At 42.9% G+C, this 22,406-nt stretch overlaps 2 protein-coding genes across 2 annotated transcripts in view; one reads left to right on the forward strand and one right to left on the reverse strand.

Moving 5' to 3' along the window:
- Window positions 1-1,049, reverse strand: part of serpini1 (serpin peptidase inhibitor, clade I (neuroserpin), member 1) — a 38,448-nt gene extending 37,399 nt beyond the window's left edge. Inside the window, exon 1 of the mRNA XM_063204385.1 lies at window positions 951-1,049. The gene's annotated coding sequence lies outside the window, so the exon portion shown is untranslated. The remainder of the gene's footprint in view (window positions 1-950) is intronic.
- Window positions 1,050-1,493: 444 nt separating this feature from the next.
- On the forward strand, window positions 1,494-22,192 carry LOC134453601 (programmed cell death protein 10-like). The gene is made up of 8 exons (XM_063204386.1): window positions 1,494-1,614; window positions 6,752-6,941; window positions 12,572-12,625; window positions 15,976-16,093; window positions 18,784-18,910; window positions 20,371-20,455; window positions 20,981-21,063; window positions 21,641-22,192. Exons 2-8 carry the CDS (start codon window positions 6,852-6,854, stop codon window positions 21,723-21,725), a joined length of 642 nt encoding a protein of 213 aa, XP_063060456.1. The 5' UTR covers window positions 1,494-1,614; window positions 6,752-6,851; the 3' UTR covers window positions 21,726-22,192.
- The last annotated feature ends 214 nt before the right edge of the window (window positions 22,193-22,406 follow it).

Consider the following 22,406-nt stretch of genomic DNA (forward strand, 5'->3'; position numbering starts at 1 on the left):
ACACACACACACACACACACACACACACACTCTCTCTGTGACCATGGGTGTGAAATTCAAGACCAAAACTCAGTATTAAATTAAATGATATCCATTAGTGTGCAAATCAGTGGCATAAAAAAGGATTTTCGGTCAACGGTCATCCCCTTTTTTGGCAAAATCCCACCTGGCCAGATGTGACGAGGCCTAGGCCCTACCGCAGTTTCATCCCTTGTGTTGTTCAGCAATTAATTATTCAATTAAATGAAGTCAATGTACAGGCCCTGTGACAGTAGAAAATCTACAAAAAAAACTACCAAATAACACAAATGTAAATGTAAATGACCAGTCTGGTGTTATAAGGATTCAATGTAATAGCCTAATTTTAATAATAGGCCTAAGTACCGTATCCTATATAATTAACCCAATTGAATCGGGTGATGCAGTCCACTTAAATAGCCAATGGCTATACCATCTCCATCTAAGACATATCAACAGCTATTTTGTTTAGTTTTTTTTTTTTATCCCGCCCCATGTACAAGCGCTCATAGTAATTTTAGTAATAGGAATAAAATCGCAAACGGCAAATATGAATACACCTGATTGCAAAAGACATTCGGACATTGTCTTCAGCACATAGGTACACACTGAATGATAGCCAGTCTACACACTGAAAGAGATGCAGCCAAGTCAACATCATCAGCCTACACCTGAATAGCTTCTCAAAACGTGTGATGGGCTATTCAGTGAGATGCTTATATTTCAACAACGACTTCATTCAAACACACTACTTTTGCATTCAATGTGTGTCATCAGTGACATCCTCAAGCAAAAAAAGAATAAACTTGCGTTGTTTTAGTCATCATAGTATAGTGTGTGGACAATCGCTTGTCCTTCTCCATAGCTAGTCAATCACAGTGAAAATCACAGCTCATAATCTTGCAAAACGTGTATGAGGAAAAATAGCTTACCGAATGATATTGTAACTGATGCTGTTGGTTACTACGCGTGTTGCTTGCCTTGTCCTCCGTCCAGGCAGGTTGCTCCCACGGTTTAATATTTTCGCAGCAGGTCCACCCCTATGCGATTTTTGATTGGTGGTCTCCAAATGCACGCACTCGACCCCCTACTTATTTTGTGTCTTTATTGCCGTCCCTGTATACCAGTAAATCGGATCTATAATGGTATTTTGGTACGATTACCTGTAAATTAATACATTTTCACTATATTGCAAACGGTTTATGGACAGAATGAAATATAGATGACTAGATGAAGCGCATTTTTATAGCAAGTTCCAGTAAAATAATTCGCTGGGTCAACTGCCAATCTACCGTAGACTTAACCAACAGGAGATCCCAATAAATATATCTGGGGTGTGTAGTTTTAAAAAACCACAAATAGCTCTATCCACAACATATTTCCGCCCAGAAAAGACTACAATATTGGCCTTATTTCCTGCCGTCAGCCAAGGCATTAAATATGCCGTTATTTGATTGGCCGTTGAGATGGGCCAGTCCAGTCGTTTTCATGAAGAAAACTTCCGTCCTCCACAATCTGGCAAGTTAGCTTGATAAAGGAAAACAGTTTTCCTTTGAAGATAGCATTCAACGGTAACAACAATCATCTCTTAATAAGGTAGGCCACAAATTAACTAACCATTTTCCTATTGTTCAGGTTCAGAATTATCTACTTAACTAATACAGGCGATAACTAACAAATATCCATAGAGCTACCCAGTTAGCTGCGTAAACCCTGGACCTCCAGCGACTAACTTATTTGGCTAAGTAGCTAGCTAGCATGAATTTACCACTATTATAAGCTTTCAGACGCTAGGTTGCTTTCACTCAAAGCAAGCTTGAGTCTTGTTTCTGAAAATGGCTAACGAGTAGCCAGCTAACTTTAAAAAGTAGTTACTAGCTTCAAAACTTCTACTAAACTACCGACTAGAACTACCATCGACTATGCTTCCGAATAATGTAACGTGACCTTAAAATGTGCAAATGGCACATGTTTGATCAGAAATTAGAAGAAAGGGGCAACTGGATGATTTTGATTAGCTACCGTTACACACCTCTGTCAGCTAGGTTAACCCTGTGGTTTTCCTGTTTTGTGTGCCATATACATCACCTCGGAATATATTAAATGTTATCGTGACGCGCTGTGTTGAAACGATCAAGATGTTATTTTAGGTCATGTCTTGTAGAACTAGTTCTGGCCATTTGACCATGAAGTTGAGCAACCATAATACCATTGCCTGACTTTGTTGGCTAGCCAGTGATGTTAGCTCAACGCTGTTGTTAAATGGGCGATTACCAAACAACGCTGAATAAGTCCGACTGTAACAATGTAAAATATGTTCTTGTGAGCCACATTTGACATGCAGCAATTATTAGTGCCCAAATTCACATTTTGTGAGGGTGTCTGCGGGTGTCTGCCTCAAGGCTACTCAGAGCGCAATGCTAGCTACTTCACTGGACTGCACCTGTACTTCCTACACACCCAGCTGGTTAGCAAACCGATTTACCTTCATGTTTTTGTTTGATATGACGTCAACTTAACCGTAGCAGAGAAAATAGAGAAAGAGAAATATAGAATTAAAAATATATTTGACCGGTAGGCCTTCACAGGGGAGGCAAGTCACTGATGAACTACTCGGCTATTTCCGTGTTGACATTCCTTTCTCCAAAGCAACTTACTGACAGTCTGACACCCATCATTTTGAATTTCAATACAGTTAATTCAATTAGTTTTGTACCAAATATATGAATATGGATATTTACTACGAAATCCATTGTGCAGGGATTACTCTAGACATATCTGAGGCGTTTTAAAAACGCATCTTCCTGATGCACCTGTCTTTTAAAGCGATAGTAAGATTCCTGTGTTCTCTCAGCTAGTTTACAATAGTCTGATAGGGCCATAGGTTTCATGATATCTAGGTTGTCGGCAGTCTGTGTTGCAACAATGGGTCTGATCGCAGCAGGTTGGCATTGATTCTGTGCAAAGGGTCCAATCGGATATTGGCATACTTTCATAAGTGCTACTGGAATTTGTTTTTGAACTTTGGATTTGGTGAGAAATGTCTATGACCTTGCCAAACTAACTCAAAACTTCTGTTGTTTTGACAACCCCAATTATTTGGCAAACCATGTCCTTATGTCAAGCACACAAGAAAGGGAAGGAATGCCTGGTAAATTAACAGCTCAGACGTGTCTTGAGTTGAAACTTTTTTGCACAACCTGTATTATGTAATCAGTTGGTGTAATGTGAATTTTGGCTTGAAATACGAGTGAGTGAATTTCTCCAATTGACCACAGACCACAAGCCAATTTGGAATCCTTGATTTACGAGATGCCAGTGGATTTACCCAACAAGTACTTGCAAACTGGTTTTGTAAGATGATTACAAATTGAAAATGAAGGCTGCCTTGTCAGTTAGAGACTGCATAGGCTTTTGAAAGCCCGATTGGGAAAATCCAACTACCATTGTCATTATGACATGGCACTCCACAACACACAAGTGTTCACTGCACACTACAAAATTGCATTTATGCCTCACCCAAGTAAGGGGGCCCCAATTTCATCCCAAGGGAGCAGTGCGGTGGGACAGTAGGGTACCATGCTCAGGGTATCACAGATCACGACATATACTCACAGCACACAGCATACAGCATACATTTGGGCACCCACATTCCCTACATGTGTCAAGGGAAGCCTCCATCACTGTAAACAGTTCAAATTCAGAGTTATGGATATTTGTTGTGGTGATTTTGACAGGTTGCAATGTGAACATTGTTGCTTGTTAAAAGTGGAAAACAAAACTTCTTTTGTGTACAAGCAAGGCTGTAATTATGAAGTTATGATTTTCTTGATTGTCACCCTGTTCATCCAGTCCTCTGAGCAGGCACAGTAGAGTAGGGCTGCGTATTGCCAACAACCTCAGTGAGACAATACGTATTAGGGCTGTGCAATATATCGAATTAATATTGTGATATCAATATTGCTGTCAAACAATATGAAATTTCATAATATCGAGTTGAACGATTTTGTCATTTGTCTAATGTCTATACAGCCAAAAGGTAGGCTTTGTTTCACACAAAACATTCCCCTTCACTTGAGCCATTGCAAGGGCAGAGCAGACTTGCTATCCAATACTCATGCTGAACACCACTGTGTGTTTCTATGTGGCCCACTTACACTGCTGAAGGGAGGGAAGATTGTAAATTGTTTGGCACAATTATTTTTTCTTAAAAAATAAGCTTACATCATTTAAAAATATTGTGATCTCAATATTGACTGAAATAATCATGATATTGATTTTTTTTTTCATAATTGAGTGGTAATACACCTTGCAATACGCTGCGTATTGCGAGATCCAGAAACATGGCCTTCAAGGCAATACATTGCATCTTTTAAGAAAGCAGTCATACCTAAATAATATATTTTTCTTATTCTGGATAGTGTCATGTCAGATTGCAGAATGCCAAAAGGGGTCACTATATTCTACACCGATATATTGGATACCCCACAGCAGAGTGAAGAGTCACAGAGTAATGTCTTCTCATAGTGGCAGGCAGCTTTGAGTGGTATGGGGAGACAAGCGGTGGCTGAAGGTGTAAAGTGAAGTAAGTCCTTGCTTGCGTCTCTGGCTGGCTGTGTGTTTTTAATGTCTCTTGGCCTGGTGCCAACGCCACTGTCGTCCTACTAGTGACTCCTAATGTGCTCAGCGGCCGCTAATATGCTCAATGAATCCTCAGGGCTTCAACAGTCTGCCATGCCGCTATAAAGGCTTTCCTTTAATGACATAAAATAACAGCTAATGAGATGAGATGACTTCAGAGGATTAAAGCCTTTTGAAGAAGTGTTGTCGGCCATTATTTTGTTTTATTTTATTTCAGAGACAGAGCGATGAAAGGGGGTTTATTATTGCTCCAGCCACACTTTCAAACTACAGGTTGGACATGTTCAGTGTTTTTCTTTTCTTTTTTTTGTCTGTACTGAAAGGGGGTTTATTATCGCTTCAGCCACACACACTCACTAACTCGTACACTTTCAAAATACAACAGGTTGGACATGTTAAGTGTATTTCTTTCTTTTTTGTGGTCTGGATGGCCTTTAAAAACGCAGCAGTGTAATTGGCTCTCTTGGCTGGCTCTGAGGGAGCCATAACCATCAGCTGGTGGTAGTGGTAGTGGTAGTAGTGGCGTGGCAGGAGGTACATGAATGGGAGCACTGTTGCACGTGGCATGACAGGGTTTTAAGGGGGTGAAACGACGTTGTTGCGACGACATGGCAAGAATGAGGTCTTTCTCACCCTTCTCTTCCATGAGTGGGAAGAGAGTGAGTGAGAGAAGGATCCAGAAAGGTGGTGAACAGGGCGTGGGTCACCCACCACCCAGTGTTGCCAGATGTGTCTGATCAAATCCCGGCCAAAAGATTCTCAAAAACCGCCAAAATGCGCTAGGTTCCGCCCAATTTCAACAAATTGCATTGATTTTTATGCGTTCAAAACGGCTTGACAAAAAAACGCCAAATGGCCAATTTTTCCACTTTTTACTCGCAGACGGAAATCCCAAGCAGCCCAATTTGGCGAGTAACCGCCCAATCTGGCAACACTGCCACCACCCCCAGCCCCCAGTCCGCCAAACTTCGTCCCCCTCCCTCCACACTGGGGACCTGCTCTAAGAAGGCCATGCAGGCCAGGCCAGGGGGGGCTCCCCGGTAATTCCAGCCGCCTTCCCATTAGCAATAGGTCGCTCCCTCTCTGTCTGAATGTCATCCAGATAAGAGGCTCTCCCACACGGGGTCCAAAGGCCAGGTCGACTACCATAAGCGTGGGCCCAACTGCTCAGCGCTCAGCTCCTCAGCCTGGGCTATGGAGGATGGAATGACATGCCAGGGGTTTTTCTCAGCACTCAAAAAGTCAACATGGGACTGTTTTTTAAGGGCATTGGTGGTGACTCATGGGGCTGTGGGGAGGAAATGAAAACATGATATCTTAATTGGTGACAGCGATGGCTTTCGATTTGTCCCATGGATACAACGTTCCCGGAAAGACATAGGCTAGGGGCTGTAGTCGCGTTGACTTTGACCCAGTGCCTGTGTGAAAGGAAAGAGTCGGTGTTAATGAATGGCCGCGGGATGACATAATGGTGACACGGGGAGAGAGAAACCTCCTCAATGGGTGGATAATGGGAGTGGTGACGGTGAACTGTGTGCTAGTCTGTCTGTCTGTGGCGTTTATATGCCCTGTATGTTTCCTCTTGGGAGTCATGGCACCCTGGTGGTAATTTTGGCCAAATGTCGAGCTGGCGTTAAAGCAGCACTCTGGGGGAGTCACCAATGAAACGAGACCCCCCCCCCCCACCACAACCTCCACACTGTCTTTTTACTCTCTCTCTCTCTCTGAATGAATTCACGGCCACTCGCTGCAAACGGGAGCCAGCGCCGCTGTTTGACTTCTAAATTTACCTGTTCCATTATTCCCACACTGTCCCCCTCCCCGCCATAATCTTAGACCCTCACCTCTCATATCTCTCTCTCTCTGTGTATCCGTCTCTGTCTCTCTCTCTCTGTCTCTCTCTCTCTGTGTGTCTCTCTCTCTCTCTCTCTCTCTCTCTCTGTCTCTCTCTCTCTCTCTCTGTCTCTCTCTCTCTCTCTCTCTCTCTCTCTCTCTCTCTCTCTCTCTGTGTGCATTACAATCACACACACACTCTGCCTTATACACAGGAACACACACACTCAAATCCATGCCCTCCTCTTATCGTTGGCAGGCATCGTCTGGGCTCCTTCCCTGAGGGCGGACGGCACCGTACGTGCAAGCGAGCGAGTCAGTGAGAGATCCACCCCGATCCCGGCTCCAACTCGACAAGGATGACAATGGAAGAGATGAAGAATGAAGCCGACAACAACACCATGGTCTCCATGACCCTCTACACCGTCATGTACCCCGTTTTCAGCGAGGTATAAATATATATATATTTTTTTGGTAGTATGGATAGTATGAGAGATGGATAGGAAGCGAAAGGGGATAGAGATGGGGAGGGGTCGGCAAATGACCCGGGCCCGGAATCGAACCCGGGTCGGCCGCATGGTAGACGAGTGCCCTACCGGTTGGCCACGGCATGGCCTCCTCAGCGAGGTATGTCACACTTCTCAGACAGACAGGGGGTACATTCCAATATGCGGACCGCACTTGCGTCCTCCACTTGTGCTTGTGGCCTCGTACCAGGAAGTCGTGATAGGGCTGCACAATTAATCGAAAATAATCGAAAATCGTGAAATCGAAGTCGTGATTTCAATCGTGATTTAATCGTGGCAATAGTGACCTACCTTTGAGAGCATCTATGAAAGTTTCATGCTATTGCCTTTACATAATTATTACAGTTCATTGTATTGTGCTCATCCCGTATATTCATTATGTAATCACGAGTTTGACCAAAATTATCGTGATTATGATTTTTTCCATAAGCGTGCAGCCCTACGTCGTGATGACCTCACTGGCATTGTATTTCAATATCTCGCAATTGAGGTCAATTGTAAAGTCATTTTTTTCATTTGCAAACTGGATGGTGGATGAAGAACAGTCACCCCAAAAAAGTGTTGTGCTAGGCTGACAGCGGGGAAACCTACAGTAATTGTTTTCTCCACGGAGGCAGGGTGTCAGCAAAACGTGAGGCCACGAGCACTAGTGGAGGAAGGGAGTCCACATATTGGAATGCACACAGGGGCTTGTGACCAGCAGGGTCCATAGCATTACTCAGGGATGTCAAACAGGCATTTGTGTCGTTTGTTTGACCCCTGAGATCATTTCAAAAGTGGGAATCATGTACCCTGATTTTATCGAGGTAGGACACAATTTCAGGTCTACAGGACCTTTCTGACCAACAGGGCCCATATTCAAGACTGAATCATTCTCACAGCAATCACACGTTTTCCAGGAAGTAGCATGACGGCAATAATGTACTCTGGGTGCGTTCCAATATCATGCAACATTGCGTCCTCCACTTGTGCTTGTGGCCTCTAACCAGGAAGTAATCTGTCATGATGACATCACTGAAAACAGCGTTATATTTCAATATCTCGCAAAAGCTGGATGGTGATTGAAAAATAGTCCCCCAAAAATGGTTTTGGCTAGGCTGACAGCTGTGAATCTTTGTTTTCTCCACGGAGGTGGGGCCAAGAGGCGGGGTGAGGCCACAAGCACAAGTGGAGGATGCAAGGTCTCATATTGGAATGCAACCTCTGTCTGAAGTTGGACACTTGTAAGACCTGCGGGACCTTTGTTTGCAAACCATTCTAGTTCCTCCCATCCTTTCCTCTTAGCCTCTCGACACAAGGCACAATGTCAATCGTGTTTATTGAATAAATTGGGAAAAAAACACAATTCACGAGTTATTCCTTCATTTGACATCAGTATACTACTCAGTGGGGAGAGATTCCCCAAAAAGTGTCTCTGCGCTGCTAGATGGCGGGGAAGGGTGACACCAAGGCATTAGGCCGGAGGAGAGGATGGATGCTGGCCCCATAACCTCACAAGTCCCCACCTTTTGACATCCATCGTCATAGTAGGGTCAATTTCTAATCCCTATTTGGGATCAGACGTCAGGTGATACAACCACAGCTAATGTCCATAAATGAATTGGTAATTAATGTACAGCAATGAATACGCTTCTCAGATAATCCATTAAAAACAAACCAAAAAAAATGATCAATATTATAGTGGCATTAGCTGTGGTTGCACCACCCTGACGTGTGCTACTACTAACACGTCATTGACCCTGTATACAGTCTTCGGGAAGTAGCTAGTACCCCGTCTTCAGCAAGGTAGGATCGTTGTGACCCACAGAGTCCTTGGGTGCATTCCAATATGCAGACTCTCATCTTCCACCTCCTGACTCCGCCTTTGTGGTTTCCGAGCTGTCAGCCTAGTCACAACAGCTTTCATTCATTCACCGTCCCGGTTTCAAATGAGAAAATGACATTAGAATTGTGCTTTTGCAAGATATTGGATTCATTTTCCTGTCGTCCGTGACATAATCATGAGGTCACAAGCAGGCAAGTGAGCAAGGGTGGACGGAAGGAGTCCACATAATGGTATTCACGCACACCACTGGCTACCCAGGGCTGGTCCACCTTTAAACCCCTGGGCACAGCAGCCAGTTCCAGGAAGTAGCAAAGCTCAGCTGGTCTTGGTGATGATGACATAATGAGGGTGTGGATTATTGCTTGTAAACTTTTAATGGCTGTCTGGACATATTCCATTTATTCATTCTGTGCACAGGTGCTTTTTCAGTTTCTGTTTGATGATGTGGCACACGCATAATTTGAGATGGTTAGAAGGGATCAGAATTGCTGGCCACGGCATTTGCTTGGCACTTCTTCATGCAGTATAGTCTTATCAAAGAGGTTGGATATATAATAAAGAGGAATCGAAACACGCCCACTCAATGCAAAAGTGCGTGCTCAAACTTTGGTCTCCTAAGGGGGCGTTGTCCCTCCTTCTTCTTCTCTTTTCGTGGTGTTTGCACAAGACGTGCGCTACTGCCATCTACAGCGCTAGGGGACTCCATTTATTCTCTACCTCAAGACTCCGAAGGTCTCCTAATCGAAGGTCTCCTAGAGGGGCGTTCACCCGACGTAAAGTGGATACCGGAAAAGAACCCGCCTGCTTTATCTCACTCTCATATACGATTCTCTGGTCTTATACTGCCCAGAATCCTGACCATGTTGTTTAGGTGGTAAATAAGTTCCCATCCAGGATTTCTATCGAAGCATTATTGTCAAGTGAGGAGACTGCAGCTCACCCTGCTTGTTCCAACACTTTCCACTGTCAGGAAAACTCCCCCCCGTGGCCTTGTTCACTGTTGTCTATATGAGCGGAGTAGGACAGGAGTGGGAAAAGTGTTGGGGTTTAGCCCATCACTGTGTCTATGGGATGATTACTTGTTTTGTCCACTGTCAGGAGGGGTAGGTAGTACCACAGCAGAAAGTGCCTCCCTGTCTCACTGTTAACAGTGCAGTCCACACACACACAGTCAGACTGCTCTGTCTACCAGTCTCCATTGCAGCTTACCTTTTCTATATGTATGAGAGGAATAACAGGACTGGAGTTGGAAGAGCGTTTGGGTTCAGCACATCTCTGTCTATGGTATGACTGCTTGTTTGTTAAGAATCTGTTTAGGAGCTGTTCATTCACAACAAATATGTTCCCTTTCAAATGAAATCTATACTGTGGATTTGTTATGTGTTATTATTACCTGACAAGCAAGGTGTTGCGTTTCACGATGCTGAAAGTGAGAAGGAGAATTGTCTGTGTAAACACTACAGCGTGCGTGCGGACCTCTGTTTAGATTGGCCCCCACCGCCGAGCCCTTGATCACCTGCTGGCTGGCTGTCTGGCTGTCTGGCTGCAAACAACACCTGCTGTATGTAATAGACTAGAGGCGTTAGCAACACTGCCAGTGTCTACACTAGAAGTAAATGATAAACGTCCGCAACACTGTTAATGCTCCCAGTTGTTTAGTAGCACAACTTTTCTGACCTTAGTCTTTCTAGGACTAAGGTCTGAAAAGTTGTGTCATTAAACAACTGGTCAACTGGTCAGAATATCCCACGGAATATCCAACTTAGTCAACCTCCTTGGAGCATTAACAGTGCTGTGGACATTTATCATTTACTTCAGTTATTTTGTTTTGTCCAGCACCTCCATGCTCAGTACATATGCGGCTGTGACTTACCCTCCATACTGGAGCTGTTCGAGGGAAGGTGCATCAGGAAGGCAAAAAAGATCTTGGCTGATCCTAGTCACCCCAACCATGAACTGTTTACTATATTACCATCTGGGAAACGGTACAGAAGCCTGAAGTCTCACACTACCAGACTCCAAAGTAGTTTCTTCCACCAAGCAGTTAGATTACTGAATTCATGCTGAAGACAACAAGGCACTTTCTTTGCACTTTTTTCCACCCCCCCCCTCTCTTTTTTATTTTTATTTTTTAAATCTTTTTGAGGACACAAGAAAAACACAATTTTTACTCTTTATAGGCTTCAAACCTATAATAACACGTAATAAACTAATCTTGAATCTTGAATCTTGAATCTTAAATCTAGCTTTCTCTGCTTTCAGTGTCCACTCTAGGCCTTCTATAGGTCCACTGTGAATGTAATGGTCCATAGTCTGCACTGCATACTGAGATTTTTAATTTTGGCTAACACCACAGCAATATGTTCAAGTGTTCTGCAGACATATCGCTACCCAATCATTTGACTGTGATTTGGAGTCTAGGCTTGATGCTGCTTTGCTTCAGGTGGTGGCGGCAGATGTTTGCAATTAGTGTGTGTTTTTCTTTTTGGTGTGGCAGTTGGTCTGTGTCCATGTGTGTGGTTTTCAGAGTCTGGCTGTGTGTATTTGTGTGGTGGTGGACTGGCTGTGTGTGTGTGAGAGAGAGACGGTTGTTTCAGGTAAAGCTCTAGGCCTTCATCTGCTGTCACAGCAGTCAGAATATCCCACAGAGCTGAGCAGATGAGCAGAGGCCTCATGGTGCTTCTCTGTCTGTCTGTCTGTCTCTCTGTCTGTCGGTCTGTCTGTTTGGAGAGAGTTTGTACAGTATGCGTGTGCTGCTTGTGGTGAGTGCTATGTGATAAAAGCTGAGTTCATATCCTGTGGCTGTGACGCGGATGGAGCTCATCTGGGGAAACTCGGGGCTGCTGCTGCTGCTGCCGCTGCCGCCTGTGTCTCTCAAGCACGCCACCTTTACACATTCACAATAGCACAAAGTCAACACCCTAATACACCCATAGATCTGTTATGATCATGCATGTAAAAAGGCTTATTTTTTTGTCCTGTTAATTTATTGTTTGTCACAATATTTTGGGTGGGACAAGCAATTGCCAAACAAAATGTATGCTGGCAATCCTACCCCACTTTAAAGGACCAGTTCAGTCAATTTCAATATGCTGTTATATTGCTCACGCTCCCCTTGACTTGTCAGTACCCGGTGATGCCACATTTTTTGGCTCAGCCCTTTTTTTTTAACATAGGCCTACTCCAAATATTTTCCCAAAAGGTACCGCTGTTTGCTAGTTGTCTGCTGATGTTGTATAACGTTTTGGATGTTTTTGGAAATAAATAAAAATGTTTATTTGAAATGAAAACAAAGCGCTGCCCCCATTACTATGACCAGGACTCGGAAAAGGCTGAAGAAGAAAAAAAAAATCTCAGGTACTGACAAGTCCAGGGTAGTGTGAGCATTACAACTGCATGTTGAAATTGACTGAACTGTTCCTTTAACACTTCTCGTTTGCAAACGGGTAATACTTACATGTACTGTGTAATCGAAATCCAGACTTTTTAACCTACTTTCAAGACCCGATTTTGTTACAACATGTACATCAAACACTAATTCACTCCAGATTATTGGATTTGCTGTGAGAATTCAGAGATGGTGTGAGTGGGTGATTATGATGTGGTGCTTGCGTTAGGTAACCGTGTGAATGAGTTTGTTTGCTGCATTGTTCTGACAGTTCTCCATTCTTCTCTTTTCTTCTCTTCCCCTTCCTCCATCCTCCCGTCTTGGAACCCCCGCATGCAGCTGGAGCGAGTGGATCTGTCTGCCGCACAGACCCTTCGGGCAGCCTTCATAAAGGTAAGAGCTTTATGGAAGAAGTAAGCTCCTTACAGCTTGTCTGGTGGACCCAATTCCATGCTATAGATTCGAAGTGAGATGTCCACCACACACTTAAAATCCTTTTTGTTTTCTTTTATTATTTCATGGCTGCATTACGTTTCGACTTTAGTCTTCATCGATTGGATGGAGACTGTGAAGTCGAAACGTAATCCGGCCATGAAATGATCAAAGGAAACAAAAAGGATTTTAAGTGTGTGGCGGACCTCTCACTTCGAAACTACAGTCAGCCTTTGTCCTGCACCTTTTCCTGGGATGTGCACAATCTTCACCTTCAACCCCGTTTCATCCCACCAAAGCCTGTTCCCTTGCCATGTAACACGTAGTGACTGAAGCAGTGGGTTGAAATAAAAATGCACTCAAGAGAATAAAGTGAGCAGTATTTTGTTTATTGAAAGATGACCCCAAACACCATCCCTGCATCCGAACAGGCAAGGCATTCCCTTCCACTTGACCTGGGGTGCGTTTCTCGCAAACATTGTTGTTAACTAAGTTAGCAACTTACTTGGTTGCAATGAAATTTCTAATTGGAAACGTAGTAAGTTGCTAACTGGTTAGCAACAATGCTTATGAGAAACGGGGTCCAGAACAGTAGAAGCTTCTGGGTGGTTACTAGCTGGTACAATTTGCATCTACTACAACACTGCCATCTGGCCTTAAAGTGATACTGTCCCATTTTTGGAAATAAGCTTATTTTACACCTCTCATTGAGTTAAATAATAGGGTTTTACCGTTCTCCTATACTTTAAACCGTTCTCTGGGTATGGCAGTGCAAATTTTACCTCCATGCTAGCAGTTAACATTGAGTCTTATGAGACCAGCTGGCGGCTAACTGGTCTCATAGCACTCAATGTTAACTGCTTGCTTGGAGTTAAAATTTGCACTGCCATAACTAGAAAACGGTTGAAAGTACAGGAGAACGGTAAAACCCTATTATTTAACTCAATGAGAGGTGTAAAATAAGCTTATTTCCAAAAATGGGACAGTAACACTTTAAGTGACCGGGAAGCCTTGACACACCTGCTAGTCCTTTTTCACTGGCATTTTTGAACATTGCTGTGTGCAATGTGCTTTGTGATGTAACTTCAAACTTCTAACATAAGCAGCCAGCTATCCATGTTCATTTCATCGACTGAGAGTCTACTTATTTCCTCAGATATACTACACTGGTGCTTTCGTATACATGTATGCGTCAAAGGTGTTTTGTTGAGCTCTGGTGACAGGTGGTGTAACAGCATCTAGTGCCCATTAATGCATTAGTAATTGGTGGTTGATATGCTGCAATATTAGATATTCTTAGATAGTCCACTATAAATACACAAACACACAAAAAATCCATGCAATAGTGGCGCTGGCTGTCGTTGCGCAACCTTGACGTGTGCTACTGCTGAGACGTCACTGACCTGTATATTGAAAATCGTTTTAGCAGACATTCTGACTCAGTCTGGCTTTGGATCCACGCGTATAGCTTATCTACACCTATTATACAACCCCTGACACATCAATGTTGCTCTTGTGGAGTCAGTCATCCATCACATTGAGTGTCTGTAGGTAGAAGATATGTTTGTGATGTGGGGTGTAGTGCAGCAATGTCTGTGTGCTCTGTGCATTGAAGGGATGAAGGAGATGGTTTGTTGTGATGCCAAACATACTTCCACTTCTCAGGCAGGCTGAGAAATGTCTCATTCCTGAATACTGTCAAGTCTGTCAGATATGTTGCTTTCAGGAGATTGAAAATGTCCCATCCTGCTACTATTGCGACTGTCTTGTGTATGTCACTTGCCATCTCGCTTTTGGAAAAAGAAAAGGCTTCCTTTCAGATGTGAGACATTATCCATGCAACATCCATATTCATGTACCATCTTGACCATCTTTACTAAATCAAGTAGAAGCACTGATCCTAATGTCTTATATTGATATGAATGATACTCTACGCTACTATTGTTTTGTTTTTGTGCTTTCTTTTTTGTTTTTCTTTTGCTCACTCATGATCACAGCTTTTAATATTATTATCACTGTCAAAAATGGAAGGCAAACCCATTCATTTTTTTCAATTGGCATTATGATGCAGTGAAGAAGGAAATAAGTTAGGGATAGATGGGATAGATGTTTAGAGTAAATAAGTGCTTTAAATGTATTAAACTTTTTAAAACCTGACCAAAGGGTTGTACGCTGTCTGTCTAAAATGCACAATAAAACATGACAATAGCATCAGATGGACAAACGGCCGTAAGAAGTAGAGGAATGGCAAACATTCCCATAGACAAAGATAAAAAGATAACGTCACTGACCAACACAAGAACACAGAGCAATAAAAACACATAGGAAGTACCATAAGGCAACACAAAGTTAAGAAAGTCGGTGAAAAGTAACATTGTCTCTAAGAGGCAAAGACCAACATGAAGGTGTTTTGAGTCTAAATTTAGAATAGGCAATAGAGGGAGCCAATCTCATGTCTCATTCCAAGGCCATAGAGTTGCTTCAGCAAAGGCTCTGTTATCTTTGCTGTTAGTGTTTACAATTGGGGCTGGGTATCGCAGCCATGTTCCTTTATCGATTCGATTTTGATTCTGAGGGCTTTGAATCGATTAATCACAATTCAATTCGATTCGAATCGATTTATTCCGAATCGATTCAATCCATTCCCTTCTTGGTGCCAGGATTTCTCCCAAAAGATGCTGTTGCCTATCTTTAAATAAAAATGCCAAAGGGCTTGACAGTGTTAACAGATTGCTAATTTGTAATAAGTAGGCCTAGGCCTAATTGACTAATACCTACTTGGTATTTTCCATAGACCTAAATTAAACAAAAAGAACAAAAAAAGAAAAAGAACCAAAACATGGATTTTGTGCCCTGTAAATCAATTATGTGAATTTTAAATAAAATTGATCGATTATCGATTAAATCGATTATTTTACCCAGCCCTATTTACAATGTCTTGCTTGAAAAGGCTTACAGGTTTGTTTGTGTGACCCGAGGAAGGCTAATTGTGCAGAAACATCTCTACAAGAAAAAGTTGTAGCTAATACAACTCGATTGGGCTGCACTTGTTTTCTGAGACGTACCTTTTGGTCATTTTTCAAAAGTTAAAGGTGAAGATTGTGCACATCCCAGGAAAAGGTGCAGGACAAAGGCTGACTAGTTTTCGAAGGGAGAAAACTATTTCAGGGCTGGATATCCAGCCATGAAATAATAAAAGATGGCAAAAATAATTTTAAGTGTGCAGAGTTCTCACTCCAAAAACTACATTTTTCGAAGTGTAACTGCTAGCCTAGCCTGACGGCCGAGGTCTCGTGTTCTCTTTTGTGCAGGCGGAGAAGGAGAACCCGGGCCTCACACAGGACATCATCCTTAAGGTACTGGAGAAGAAGAGCCTGGAGGTCAACTTCACAGAAGCCCTATTGCGCATGGCCGCAGACGACGTCGAAGGTAAGATTAGATTCTTAATTGTCCCATAGGGATATTTGTATTCACGTCAGACTTTTCAGTTCCATCAGGTTAGATCTTTGTAGCACACATCTCATTACAATACATATAGACACCATTTCCACACATAGACACAAAAACATCCTCAGACATCCATATACATATACTCACATCTAATTCATATACACTCCAATATACAGGTGCTGGTCAACGAATTAGAATAATTTGAAATAGTGCGATCATTAAATTCTTTGAATGCATTTTTTGTGCAGAAAGCAAATCAGGTGTTCACCGCACCTGTCCTACTCGTTAGACTTATCACATAACTCGTTACCTGTAAAAAATTTGCTCTGCTGAGCTTTCCAAAAGGCCCATTTAGGCCATTTAACTGTGACACTGTTGTTTTATTTAATTAGAATAATTTCAAATTATTCTAATTCGTTGACCAGCACCTGTACACTCCTCTACATACACATGGTAAGGGGAAGGTTGTATGCGTGAGGCTGTGTACAATACCTTGTACCCTGTACCTTGTATTTATGGATGAATTATTTTATCCAAAAAAGTGTGTAAAAGTGCCAGCTAAGTGTAATGTAATAGGTACACTGCTACACACACACATTTGAAAATGTGCTTTCATGACTGCAGTATTTTAAGTAAAGTTGACATTTGGAGTCTGCTCTGTGTTTGTCTGCTCTGTGGGGTAGTGTGCAGCCTAAGCTCCTGTATTAAAGCTGGGCAGGTCCACACCTCGTCTGAAGTTGAACTAAAGCAAACCCTTGGGCATAAATTCAAAGCTTTGATGGGTCATGAACGCACGGAGCTGTGGATGTTGATGCTGTTCCCAAATCTACACCTAGATGGCGCTGTTTCATCACATATTATAAGCTTGATGAAAATTGCAAATGCATAAACTCCTCTCCCTCCTGCCTTCTTCCGTCCCGTAATTTAATTTCCTCCTCAACCAGAACCAGTTTTTTTCTCCCTGTTCTTTCATTCCGAGCGCTTTTTCCCGTGCCATCTTCAGATTTATGTCGCTAATGAATTCACGGCCACTCGCTGCAAACGGGAGCTGGCACTGCTGTTTGACTTCTAAATTTACCTGGCCCATTAATCCCACACTGTCCCCCTCCCCGCCATAATCTCAGACCCTCACCTCTCATATCTCATATCTCTCTCTCTCTCTGTGTATCCGTCTCTGTCTCTCTCTCCCTCTCTCTGTCTCTCTCTGTCTCTCTCTGTCCCTCTCGCTTTCGCTCACTCTCTCTCTCGTTCTCTCTCTCTCAGATCTCTCTCTCTCTCTCTCTCTCTCTCTCTCTCTCTCTCTCTCTCTCTCTCTCTCTCTCTCTCTCTCCACTGTAATCCGTTCCCCCTGCTCTGGACTCACTGACAGACCTGTGTGTGTGTGTGAAAGAAAGGTGTGTGTGTAGGAGTGAGGAAGGCTTTAGGCATGACTGGGGGATGATTGGGGTGCTTATTCAAGATTTACACGCGTGTGTGCGTGCGTGCGTGCGTGCGTGCGCTTGTGCGTGCGTGGCGCGTGCGTGTGAATGTGTGCGTGCGCTTGTGCGTGCGCTTGTGCGTGCGCTTGTGCGTGCGCCTGTGCGTGCGCCTGTGCGTGCGCCTGTGCGTGCGCCTGTGCGTGCGCCTGTGCGTGCACATTCACGCTTGCATGCATACACTTGGGGTTTATGGAGGAGAAACATACTACATGTATGATTGGGTCAAACCGTTACGAGCTGTTAAGAAGTCCATGATGGCTGATGGGGAGTAGATGGGATGGAAGCTAATGGAACTGGAGCTTTATTGAGCTTTGCCTATGTAGCTTGGTGAGTTTTATGTGGACCCAGCTGGTGTCATGGGACCATTCAGTGTGTTCGAGTTGAATGTTGTCTGTCTGTGTGTTCAACCAGTTGAGTTTTATATCCACATTATGTACCATCCTTGAGGTGGAGTTTAGTGGTTTCTGCCCAGGACACATTGTGCGGAACTTTATTTATTTATTTATTTATTTATTTTTATTTTTTTAAAATCGGTTGGACCTGCAGTTTTTTATATTGGATGGACTGGAGCAGGCAATAAAATGCGGGCAAGAAATCTAGCTTGGTGAGCGCTCGGCTTCTTACGCTGTTGATTTTTCAACATTCAACTTTATTGTCCCCAAAAGGGGCGATTAAGCGTGCAGCAACACAGCATAAACGCATATAGACAGCACCAACAGATAACACAGGACAAACATAAAGTGCAATTGGCTAATAAAAGGGCCATGAATAGGTTTATAGAGTTGCGTCGATGTTCACATCTGCAATGTGTTGTTTTTTGTTTTTGTTTGGCATAATACATGATCCGAGACCAGGGGTGCATTTGTCGAAAGCGCTGTTGTTAGCCAGTTAGCAACTTGTGTAGTTGCCAATGGGAAATTGCATCGCAAATAACAAAGTAGCTAATGTTGTTAGCAACTGTTGTTTTGAGAAATGCAACCAAGAATCCAAGAAAAGAGTAATCCAGGTGAAGTTAATCTAGCAGATTTACCACTTTATGTAGGTTAACTTAGCCAGGTTTAACACTTCAACCATATTCTTGGAATACCCCCCAGAGCCAGAGTTGAGATCTTGCCTTCCACCCTGTTCAGTTGTATGGCTTTTCCTATCTGTAATGTTTTTCTGTTTTGTTTTGTTTTTGTTGTTTGCCAGAATATGTGATCGAGAGACCAGAGCAAGAGTTCCAGAATGTAAATGACCGGGCACGTGCACTGAAACGCATCCTCAGCACCATCCCAGATGAGATCTGTGACCGAGTACGCTTCCTCCAGACCATCAAGTGAGTACGCTGAACCTGACGTAGGGCTTTCTTTCCAATATCATAACTCCCGTCCTTGACCTCTGCTGGTTGCCTCGCATTTCGCTGACGCCCCGCCTCCATGGAGAAATTACTAAAGTTTCCCCACTGTCAACCTTGCCACAACAACTATTGGGGGACTATTCTCCATTTAATACCCCGATTGCAAATGAGGAAAGATATTTGAATTGCGCTTTTGAAATAAACTTTGTCAATGACGTCTCGCAAAGTACGCTTCCTCCAGACCATCAATTGAGTAAGCTGAACCTGACGTAGGGCTTTCTGTCCAATATTCTAACTCCCCTCCTCGACCTGTGCTTGTGGAGCACAATCCGTGGAGAAATGACTAAAGTTTCCCCGCTGTCAGTCTAGCCACAACACCCCGATTGCAAATGAGAAAAGACATTTGAATTGCGCTTTTGCAAGATATTGAACTTTGGCAATGACGTCTTGCAACTTCATTGTGACGTCAGAAGCACAACAGGAGGACGGGATTTAGGATATTTGAAAGAACCAAGGGTTCTCAAACTGTTTTGGGCCAGGGGCCGCTAATGTAGTAGAATATTATCCAAGGACCCCCTCACAATCAAACGACAGATAGCATTTACCACAGCTGTTTGAAATGTAGCCATGTTTATTCATTAATAGTAATGATGATTATGATATTATTTGTTTTAATAATGCTTATGATTTATTTTTATTACATTTTCCTATACTCCAAGTGCACTGTGAATTGCTTTTTTCCCTTATCATCTCCATGGGCCAGCCTAAATTTGCTCAATGCAACACCTATTTAAATACTGGGACAGAAAACTGTACAGGGTCAGTTTGTTTCAATATTGAATTGGGATGCCACGCTCATAATGCTGGACGTCTAACGTAGTTATGTGGCTAATGGTAGTCTTAGAACATTTAGAACATGGAACATGCCGTGAACCACAATTTCAGAACCACTGACTTAACATGCCTATGCAGACATGAACACACATGAACACACAATATTCAGGGAAACGGAAGGCTGCATGTCAAGCTTTTTTGCTCTCTCTCTCTCTCTCTCTCTCTCTCTCTCTCTCTCTCTCTCTCTCTCTCTCTCTCTCTCTCTCTCTCTCTCTCTCTCTCTCGGAAAATGTATGTTTTGCTACAAAGTTCACATTTCCCAAGTTTAGTTGCAGAGTCACCCACTAAGTAAATTATCAAGCAAGTCACAATTTACAATCCAAATCTCGTGACTTAAAAAGCAGACTTTTAAATGCCTGACGGTTCCATATGCAAATGAAACAACTAAGACTTGTGAAGCCTGTACCGTACGTGTGTGTGCATGTTGTGCGTGTGCGTGCGTGCATGCATGCGCGTGTGTGTGTGTGTGTGTGCATGTTGTGCGTGCGTGCGTTAGTGTGTGTGTGTGTGTGTGTTTTTCTGACTCTTCTCCTCGTCTTCCCCAGAGATATTGCCAGTGCCATTAAGGAGCTATTGGATGCAGTCAACATGCTCTTCAAGAAACACGCTCTTCCCATCCAGAACAGAAGGGTAAGTGACCACACACACACACACACACACACACACACACACACACACACACACACACACACACACACACACACACACACACACACACGCAAACACTGAAACTTACTCCTGTTCACACGCACACACCTCTCTCTCTCTCTCTCTCTCTCTCTCTCTCTCTCTCTCTGTCTCTCTCTCTCTCACACACACACACACACACACACACACACGCAAACACTGAAACTTATTCGTCTTCACACACACACACACACACACACACACACACACACACACACACACACACACACACACACACACACACACAAACTTATTCCCATTCACACACCCAAACACTGAAACTTATTCGTGTTCACACACACACACACACACACACACACACATTCTTACAACCTCCTTACACCACCTAAAGTGCCTAATTAATTTACCTTCCAAAGAGAGGTGGAAGATGAATTATTTTCTTTTTCTCGGCAAAAGAATGAAACTGGGGGTAATGAGTACATTTTTTTTTCCCACCGTATTTTCCAGGCACTCGAACATCAGAAGAAAGAGTTTGTGAAATACTCCAAAAGCTTTAGCGACACGCTGAAAACATACTTCAAAGACCTAAAGTAAGTCCCCACACTCGTGACCTTATTTGCCGTTTGTCGTCCTCCTCATCTGCAGGACTCTTCTTGCATAATAATATGCTTTCTTTTTTCTACTGCCCACTTCACTGCATTCTGTGTATGTAAGGATGATCAACTTGTCGCCATCAAATGTAGGCTTTGCCAAATATCGCACGATCAAAGCCGACTCAAATTGGTCATCGCCCTACAGCACATTGTTTGATAACTTTTTAAAAGCAATACTGTTTGTTTATATCTGGGACATCTGAATCGGGATGCTGTTTTAATGACAAAAGGGACCCGCGTGTGTGTACCCTTTTATGTTTCAGCGACACAGACTTTTGTATTACATGCACACATACAAGCCCCAGGATGAACTGCATTTGCACTCTACATGCCCTAACACTCACTCCCTCCCCCTCTCTCTCTCTCTCTCTCTCTCTCTCTCTCTCTCTCTCTCTCTCCTCTCTCTCTCTCTCTCTCTCTATCTATCTCTCTCTCTCTCTCTCTCTCTCTCTCTCTCTCTCTCTCTCTCTCTCTCTCTCTCTCTCCTTCCCCCACCCCCGTCTTGTCTTCACAGGGCGATAAACGTCTTTGCCAGTGCCAACAGACTCATCCACCAAACCAACTTGATACTCCAGACCTACAAAACTATAGTTGTATAGGATTGTTGTTTGTTTGTTTTTGTTTTTGTTTTTTTTAATCATTATTCTCATACAGATATGTGGAAATAGGAACACTTTATATGAACAATGTATAGATTTTATGAGCTGTATAATTTATATTGGCACTGCTTTACTGGTAGGGGGCGTTTGGTCTTTTAATTTCTATCTCTTGATTTTATTTGATGTTTTATTTCATTTTACTTTTTGTTTTGTTTTCTTTCCTTTATTCCTTGATGTGGCATTGCCAGTGTTCAAATGTATGCCCAGGCTCCGCTTGTTTGTGGCTTAACCTCCGCGGTATTAAATTGATACTGTCCCATTTTTGGAAATAAGCTTATTTTACACCTCTCCTTGAGTTAAATGATTGAGTTGTACCTTTCTCCTGTACTTTCAACCGTTTTCTGAGTATGGCAGTGCAAATTTTACATCTAAGCTAGCCGTTAACATTGAGTCCTACTGTATGAGACTAGTTTAATAATAATAATAATAATAGTATTTGTATAGCACTGTGTCATACAAGGCATGTAACTCAAAGTGCTTAACAAATGGGAAAAAACATTGTTAGAGATAGATTTAAAAGGAGAGGTATAGAGTTTGTCATAGGACTCAATGTTAACTGCTAGCTTGGAGGTAAAATTTGCACTGCCATACTTGGAGAACGGCAGGAAGTACAGGAGAAAG

Source organism: Engraulis encrasicolus, chromosome 8, assembly GCF_034702125.1.
Source record: "Engraulis encrasicolus isolate BLACKSEA-1 chromosome 8, IST_EnEncr_1.0, whole genome shotgun sequence".
Lineage (NCBI taxonomy): Eukaryota > Metazoa > Chordata > Actinopteri > Clupeiformes > Engraulidae > Engraulis > Engraulis encrasicolus.

Bases quoted from the DNA above. Each gene is read 5' to 3' on its own strand.
- LOC134453601 (XM_063204386.1), top strand. From the start codon at position 6,852: ATGACAATGGAAGAGATGAAGAATGAAGCCGACAACAACACCATGGTC. The intron at 6,942-12,571 runs GTATAAATATAT...CCCCGCATGCAG, and splicing joins TGTACCCCGTTTTCAGCGAG to CTGGAGCGAGTGGATCTGTC. The intron at 12,626-15,975 runs GTAAGAGCTTTA...TCTTTTGTGCAG, and splicing joins TTCGGGCAGCCTTCATAAAG to GCGGAGAAGGAGAACCCGGG.